We start from the raw sequence: 9,112 nt of genomic DNA, 5'->3' as shown, positions 1-9,112 counted from the left end.
TGAATGCCAAATGTTTAGCACAGTGCATGGCACACAGCAAGCTCTCGATAAATGCCAACTGTCACTTTTACTGTTACAATGATTATTCCAGTACCAGCTGGAAAGAAGAAAAGGAAGCAGAGGGTAGTTGCACGTTTTGCTGAATCTCGAGGATAATCCTTAGGGTGGTGAGAATCAAAAGCGTGACTCACGGGGAGTGTTTCAGCTCTTTGCACTCTGAGGGGGAAGCCCTAGCTCACAGCTGCATCCTACGCTTATCACACCATCTCATCAGCCTTGGACACGCTTATTCTTTTCAACAGGTCCCGACCTCACTTCAAAGCTAAGAGAACTAGGCTTTTGGAAAACTTGTTTGTGAAGATTTTCTTGATTTAGACAGAATTCAAAACTCAACTCGAAGCTACGTTTATGAAGATTCACTATGACTAATGAACACATCTGAAATTTCTCAATCTTAATAATTCTCCACTCAAAGATATTTTTTGTCAGCTTACACCCTGCTCTTAACATTGACTACTTGAAAGATATTTCTTCCTGAAAATTCACTTGAAAATGTCTTGCAAATCCCTGGTTCGCTGCATATTTGAATCAGAAGATGTCCTCACATGTACAGGCTAATAAATATGTTATGCTAATAACTTTTGACTTAACTTTATCATTTCAGAAATTAAAGGTAATGAAGTAGAGATCTGGCTTAATTAGGTTCCCTCTGTGTCTCTGCCTCTCTCTCTACCCCCTCTCTCCCTCCGGCCCTCTGCATACACGTGCACGTGTGTACATACATATATGTATATATGGAGGTACATACAGACATTTTAAAATATACAAAATACAAATCTGTAAAGTATAAATCTATATTTATATGGACTAATATTTGTAAATTATCTACCTACTTAGCCACCTACCTACGTGTATACCTATTATTCCAAAAAGCAGAAGTAGAGGGCAACATTTATTTATTCTTTTGCTGCTCTCTGGTGGCAGATGGAGAATTCACATAAGCCACTTTTCAGAAAGAAAAGAAAAACGGACCGGGACTAGAAGGGACGGTTTCCTCTGCATTGCTAGACTGGCTATCTGAAAAGCACAGATGTCAGAATTGTTCCTTAAAAGGGCTCTTCTTTGCCTCTCCGAGTCCCCTGCAGGGCTACGATGCTGGGCTTTTCCTGGACTAGGTCCCGTTGAGCCATTTGGGGACATAGGTGGCATCTGAGTTCCCACAAACTCCACACTGGACAGCTCAGCTTTCTCTGGCCAATGTACAGGCACCGCCCTCAACCATCTACATCTGCAGCGAAGACTGAACCATATATTTTCAGGGATAATAAAATCCGTTTTCCCATACATTGATAATAGATTTTCTAATTATCTAGAGAATAATTCATTATTCTCCCAGAAAACTGTTCTTAAGACAGTAAAGCAAGATCCCATAGGATTAAAAAGCAGCTTCTCATCCAGTAAGAGGGAAAGATTGGCGACGAGGGGGCACTCAAGGGAGGTGGGAAGAGCCAAGGCAAATCGGCGATGCGCGGACGACTCGCTGCTGTCTTTGAACGTCTCATATAAAACCGGTCCCCACTCCCTGAGGTGCGGGCTTAACCAGACAGACTGAGATTTTAATCTTGGCTTTGCCACTTACCACACTCAGTGCCTCCATTTCCAAATAATAATAATAATAATAATAATAATAGCAGCCCTCATTCACGGAGTTAGAATAAGGACTAAATGAGATAAAAGTACATTGCACTCACTGGGCATATAGCCTGAGTCCATGTTCCTTGTACACAATCTACATCTACAGAGGCTGACCTGCTGCTCCCCAGCAATCTCTGCAGTAGAAAAGGAGGAAAACGGCCAATGCTAAGCTGTGAATTGAGATGAGTCTGCAAAGCACAAGTGACACAATTGGTGAGACCTTTGGGGCTGGTACGTGAGTTCTCTTAGAAGCTAGTTGGGAAGGACTGTGGGGGGAGGTGGGCGGGCGGGCTACACGGAGTGGCAGAAATGCTGATTCGTTACCATCACTGCATGATGTGAAAAGGGACTTCGGGGAAAATGAAGAGGGCCTTCAAGCTCACTTTCCAGTTCTAATGGTCAAATGCATCTAGCCCGTATTTTTGTCCTCGTAAGTGAAATAACTCGCTGTCCTCAAAACTAAATTGCTACGAACTGCCTTCGGAGCTGACCTCTGTCTTGTCCTGTAATTCCCGACAGTTCCCGCCTCATAAAAAGTTCAGAAAATTGGGACCAATTTGAGTTATTTTTTGTATAATATGTGAGGTTTAGGTCGAAGTTCACTTTTGCTGCCTGTAGATATGCAAGTGCCCCAGCACCATTTGTTGAAAAGCCTGTCCTTCCTCCCTGGAGATGCCTTTGTACCCTTGTCAAAACAAAATGGCCGCATTTTGTGAGGGACTCGTGAATCTTCGATTCTCTTCCATTGATCTATGTATTTATCCATCTGCCAATCTCACACTGTCTTGATCACTGAAGCGATGCAGTAAACTTTAATATTAAAGACCCTCCCAGTTTATTCTGCCATTTTCAAAATTGCGTTGACCCTACTAGTTCCTTTGTGTTTCCATGTACGTTTTAGTATAATCTTGTCTCTATAAAAAAGCTTGTTGGGATTTTGATATTAATTGCCTTAAACTTAGATATAGAGTTGGAAAGAACTGATCATTTTTACTATGACATCCTCCACTCTGTGACCACAAAATGTCTCTTAATCTGCCTATATTTTCTTCGACTTCTTTAATCAGTATTCTGTAATTTTCAGCATATAAATCCTAGAAATGTTTTATTAGACTTATACCTAAGCATTTCACTTGTTTTGAGAGACTGTAAACGGTAGTATATTTTTAATTTCATTTTCTACATGTTCATTGCTTGTGTATGAAAATACAATTGATTTTTGCATGTTGGCCTTGTATCCTGTAACGCTGATAAATTCCCTTATTGGTTCGAGAAGTATTTTTTTATAGCCTCCTTGGGATTTTCTATAAAGACAATCATGTCATCGGCAAATAAAGAAAGTTATGTTTCTTCCTTTCAACCTGTGTTTTATTTCCTTCTCTTACCAAATTGCACAGGGTAGGAATTTCATTACCAGGCTGAATAGCAGTGGTGAGAGCATCATTGTGCTATTTTCGGCCTTAAAGGGAAAGCATTCAACACTTCGCCAGGAAGTATGATGTTCGCTGTAGGGCTTTTTTGTCGATGTTCTTTACCTAGTTGAGGTCATTACTCCTTATTCCTAGTTGGCTGAGTTTTTTGTTTGTTTTTACGAAAGTATGTTGATTTTTTCAAATATTTATTCTGCATAAACTGACGTTTGTGCGATTTGGTCCTTTAACCTGTTGATATGATAGACTACATTCTTTGATTTTCTTTTCTAAATTTTATTTTTCAATTATAGCTGACAAAATATATTAGTTTCAGGTGTATAACATAGTGATTAGACATTAATATACCTTACGAAGTGATCACCCCGATAAGTTTAGTACCACCTTGCACAATGCATAGTTATTACAGTATTAGTGACTATATTCCCTATGGGGGACCCTACATCCTGTGACTATTCTCCTGTCAATTGTACTTCTTAATCCCTCACCTTTTTCACCCATCCCCACAACCCCGCTCCCATCTGGTGATTAGCAGTTTGTTTACTCAGCCATAAAAAAGAAGGAAATCCTGCCATTTGAGGCAACATGGATGGATGTAGAGGGTATTACGCTGAGTAAAATCAATCAGACAGAGAAGACAAACACCACGATTTCATTTATATGTGGAATCTAAAGAACAAAATAGGCAACCAATGCATTGCTTGATTTTCAAATCAATTGAACCACCTTGCCTTCCTGGAATAAATTCCACTTGGCCATGGGTGTATGTGTGTGTGTGTGTTTTCGCTGAATTCTGTCTGCTAACATTTTGTTAATTTTACACCTACATTTAAGAGGGATATTTGTCTATAGTTTTCTTTTTCTGTACTGTCTTTTTCTGGTTTTGATATCGGGGAAATACTGCCTTCATGCAATGAGTTGGGAAGTGTTTCTTCCTATTTGGCTCTCTGGGAGAGATTATGTAAAGTTGGTGTTAATTTTTCTTAAAGAACTGGTACACTTCGTCTAAGTTATCACATTTATGGACATAGCAGTGTTCATACTATGCCCTTATTCTTTTCAAACCTACGGGATTAGTATGATATCCTCCATTTTGTTCCTGATAGTGGCAGTTTATGTCTTTCTTTTTCTCTTTGCCTATTAGGAGATTGTTCATTTTATCGAACTTCGGATATTGGTCTTTTTAAAACGCTTTTATTGATTTTCTCTATTGTTTTTCTGGTTTCAATCTGGGGGTTTCTGATCTTATCTTTACTATTTATATTTCCTTCTTTCTACATGCTTTGGATATATGTTGCTCTTCTTTTTCTAAGTTCTTGAAGTGAGATTTTAGGTCATTGACTTCAGACTTTTCTTCTTTTCTAAGATAAACATTCAATCCAGTGAATTGCCCTCTCGATACTGCCTTAACTGCTTTCCATAAATTTTGATATACTGTATTTATATTGTCGTTCAGCTCAATATAATTTCTAATTTCTCTTAGTTTTTTGAGGTTTGTTTTATGGCCCAGGATATGGTCTATCCTGTTATATGTTATATGCCTACTTGAAAATAATGTATATTCTCCTGCTGTTGGGTGGAGTGTTTTATAATATCAATTAGATCCCGTTGGCTATGGGGCTCCTGAAGCCTTCTAAATAATTTCTGATTTCTGTCTAGTTGCTCTTTTAGTTGCTGAGGAAGGGATATCAAAGTCCCCAAGGATAATTATGGATTTCTCCTCTCGGCTCTGTATGGTTTTGCTTCATGTAATTTGAAGTTTCATTGTTTGGTACATAAACATTTGGAATTGCTATGTTTTCTTGAACATTTTTAATGATTCCAATTCGATTTGTCTATATAACGCTTCTGTGTGAATCTCTCTGTTACTTGCGGTCTGTCTTTGCCTCATACCTCCCAGATTAGGTAATGTGGAAGCCGACAATGGGTGAGGTCTACAAAGCTCCCCACAAAAGCCTGCTCTCTCGAGCGAGAGGACACGGAAAAGGGCTAGCCTAAAATCACAGGATAATGTGAGATGATAACCTCTCCATTGCAGCAAAACGAAACAGAACATAAAGCCGCAGCAGCACCCTCTCCCCTGCCAGCAAAGGTGGAGTGGGGAGCCTGGAGTTCTGCCTGTGCCAGTAGCAAGGTGCGTGACCCGCCCTCCCCCACCCATGTGGTGGCGTCAAAAAGGCCGAGTGGGAAACTGGACTCTGACCCACACCTCGCGGTAATGAGAGAACCTCCCCCACTCTATATGGTGTCCACGGAGACCCCATGAAGCACATGAACTTCCACGCCCATTTAGCACGGGGGTAGTGTCAGAGGAGGCCTGCGAGATATACAGGACTTTTGCCACCACTCAGCGGTAATAGGCTATCATGCCGTGGTGTCACTGGACAGGAGACCATATGGGGAACAGTAATGAGACGCCCTGCCTCTCCAGCCAGAGTGGTATCAGCAGAGGCCTAGCGAGGAGCCTAAACTCCTAGTAGTAATGAGGAGTCCTCCCTCCCATTGGTACGTCAACGGAGGCCAAGTGGAAAACCTAGACTTGAACTCCATCCTGGCAGTAATGAGGCAGTATTCCTCCTCCCTCCTCTGCAGTGGCAGCATCAGAAAAGGCCTGATATAACAGAAGATGGAAGTAAGAACAAGACTCTCATAGAGCCCAAATGTATAGGCTCCAGCTGGAAATCATTTATCATACCAAGACCCAGGAAGATCTCGACATGAATGAGACAAGACCATCAACAGATATCGGCACCACGATGACACAGATGTTAATTATCTGATGAGAATTTTTAAAGTAGCCATCATAACTATGTTTTAACGAGCAATTAGGGGTACATTTGAAACAAATAAAAACAGAAAATCTCAGCAAAATCAGAGAAAGTTTCCGCAAAGAAATACGAAGACTCAGAAAAAAAACAGAAGCTATAATTATAGAAGAACCAAGTAAAAATTACCGAACTGTGAACTACAATAAGGAAATTTAAAAATCCAACTGACGGGCTCAACAGTAGATTGGAGAGGACAAGGGAAAGAAACAGTGAACTTTAAGAATAGCAGAAATTATGCAATCCGAACAAGAGAAGACGAAGAGAATGCTACCAGCAACCTATCCTAAAGGAATAGCTAAAGGAAGTTCTCTAAACAGAAAGGACACAACAAAAAAAGGGATCCTGGAATATCAGGAAGGAAGAAAGAATAACGGAAAGAGGAAAACTATGGGTAAATTCGATAGACTTTCCTCCTCTCGAGTTTTGTCAATTATGTTGATACCCGTAGCCTGTGATGGTTAAAGCAAATTTTTTTTCCACCTTTATTGAGATAAAGCAAAAATTACAATATCTGACGTGGTTCTCGGTGTATCCGGAGGAAATACTTAAGACAATTATATAAAATCGAGAGCATAAAGGACACCAAGGGAGGACACCAAGGGAGGTATTTCACCAAAGAGGTGACATGTTGATACCCGTAGCCTGTGATATCTAGAGCAAACCACTAAAAAAGTCCGTTCTACCTTCTTCCCTCCATATTTCAGTCTTCTTGTGTTACTTTTACAGATAACGTCTAGAGTTTTTTGCTATAGTCAGTAGAGGAATAATAAATGCATATTCAAACCTATCAAATGCATGTATATGTGTATATATGTACTTTTTTCTTCATTGGAATGACGAGCAAGAAATTGTTAAAATGAGAATTGGGAGTAAAGTTGAGCATACGTAAACGGTCGAATTGTTTTTCATTCTATACTTTCTCTACAGTTTGAAATTTTTACCATGCACACGTATCGTTTATATTTTTAAAATTTAAAAACATTTAAAGCAGTAGATACTTTTCAGAGCTTATATCCTACCAGACGTATCTTGGGAATTAACATTACCATCTACTCTTTCCCGCCTAAAACTCTCTCTTCTCCAGAAGTCTATGGCTTCCCTATCTTCCTGTCGCTGTCCATTCTTTCTCGATCTGCTGTGTATGTCTCTTCCATTGGCCCTTCAAACATTGGCACTCCCTGGATTTCGATCCTTGGTCTTACATTTATTTTCTTGCTACAAGTATCTCCTAGGCAAGACCATTCACTCACACGATTTTGACCACCACCTCTATGCTATCGAAGGACAAAGCTATTTTTCTAATACTATCCTCTTCTCTGAAATCAGATGTCTCATAGGCATGTCTATCTTAATTTGTCCCAAATTTAACTCTTGCTCTTTACTTTTAAATCTGTATCCCTCCGGCCTTATCCATCTCAATAAATGACAACTTCATCCTTCCACCAGTTCAGATAAAAAAACCTTGAAGTTATCCATGACTCGTCTCTTTTTCCCACCTTCCGCATATGGTATGCCAGCAAATCTTTGGCTCTGTCTCCAAAATATATTTAGAATCTGACCGCTTCTCACCACCTGCAACCTTTCCATCCTCATCCAAAGTACAACCATTTCTTGACTGTATTACTGAAACAGACTCCTAATGAGTCTTCTTACTTCTACCCTTGATCCCCTATGGCTATTCTGCACACAGTATCCAGAACAGTCTTATCAAACATAAAACAAATGTCATTTCTCTGGTCAAAAACCTCCTTCCATCTTACTCCGATAGCAAAGTCAACACTCCCGATGGATTCTAAGGCCCTAGAAGATTTACTCAGCTTTCCCTCTCTATTTCGCCTCTGAACCCGTCTGCTAATTTTTTTTTCTTAATCCATTCTAGCCAACGCGGCCTCCTTGCTGTACCCTGAACATGACAGCACACTTCTGCCCCAGGGACTTTGCACGTACCATTTCCTCAGCCTCAAGTGCTTCCACCCAGGTATCTGAATGACTCGCTCCTTTATTTCCGGTGGGTCTCTGCTCAGAGGTCACTTCTCAATGAGGCCTTCCTGGCCGCTCTATTTAAAATTGCAAAACCACTTCCCAACTCTTCCTATTCCCCTTCTCTGCTTTATTTTTTTTTCTAAATTCTCATTACCGTCTAACATACTATATATATTTTACTTATTTTGAATACTGTTTTTCTACTTCCTTTAGAGTATAAACTCCACGATGGTTGTTATCTCCAGTGTCTACAGCAGTACCTGGCAAATGGTTAAATACTCAATACATATTTGCTGAACGAATGAATTTCACAGGTCAGAAATGCTATTAAGTGTCACACCATAATGGAATGTCCTTCGATTAGTGACTTGAGCCAGAGAGGGAGGCACAACTCTAAAAGGCAGCTCAGGGAAAGTGTTACCTGTTCGGAGGAGTGACGGCGAGGACAGGAAATACATACCTTGAAATAGTGCTCAATTAGGATTTCTACCACAATGTTCTGGAATTTGATGTTCATCATGGCAGCTACAGTGTCCTCCTGAGCTCTCATCAGTGTAGGACCAAATATCACGCCCATGTTGGAGGGGGTCATAAGATTCTCTTTGCTGTGCTCACACACACTGCCGGGAGAGAAAGAAGATGATTAACAAGATTTTCTCTAAGAGAAAACAAAAAAGCAGAAGGAAAGGAGAGGCCCAAAGTCGGAAGAAAACATTACAAAGGAAACAACGAGCCAAGAATACAAGACAGCCTATAATTAGGGGCCAAAGCGAGACACAGCTAACTTAGCAGCACAGCAGGAGCTGGTGATGGGTCCTTTTTAATAGTTTAAATACTTCTGCAATTAACCCTTTTCTTTTACAGGTGTTAGAAAAAGCAACTCTGTGCTGCCAGCACGTGATCCAGAATGGCTAAACAACTAGTACCAACAGCTTCCAGCAGGCGTGAATCTCCTTTTAACACTCTATCCTCACAACTCCAAAAGGCAGAGTATTTCCTCTCTGAAGCCTGCATTTACAGAGGGTAAAGCACTCCGTTATGGGCAGTTTCCATATGCTTTGGCAATACAGGGACCCAAACCCATATCTGTGGGGCTCCAGGTCTTACAGTCTTCCCATTGCATCCCACTGCCTGCTTGTCCAGTTCCTTTGAAGAATCCCAAGGCCCGATGGGGGC

The 9,112-nt window shown here is 40.6% G+C and overlaps 1 protein-coding gene across 1 annotated transcript in view; it reads right to left on the bottom strand.

The window, feature by feature from the left end:
• Nucleotides 1-9,112, bottom strand: part of OPHN1 (oligophrenin 1) — a 273,349-nt gene that overhangs the window by 37,760 nt on the left and 226,477 nt on the right. Inside the window, 1 exon segment of the mRNA XM_023537451.1 lies at nucleotides 8,397-8,564. Coding sequence (XP_023393219.1) covers nucleotides 8,397-8,564 — 168 coding nt within the window.

Source organism: Pteropus vampyrus, unplaced genomic scaffold, assembly GCF_000151845.1.
Source record: "Pteropus vampyrus isolate Shadow unplaced genomic scaffold, Pvam_2.0 Scaffold191, whole genome shotgun sequence".
NCBI classification, from domain to species: Eukaryota; Metazoa; Chordata; class Mammalia; order Chiroptera; family Pteropodidae; genus Pteropus; species Pteropus vampyrus.
The sequence above is the reverse complement of the archived record's forward strand: the minus strand, read 5'-3'. Positions and strand labels throughout refer to the sequence as shown.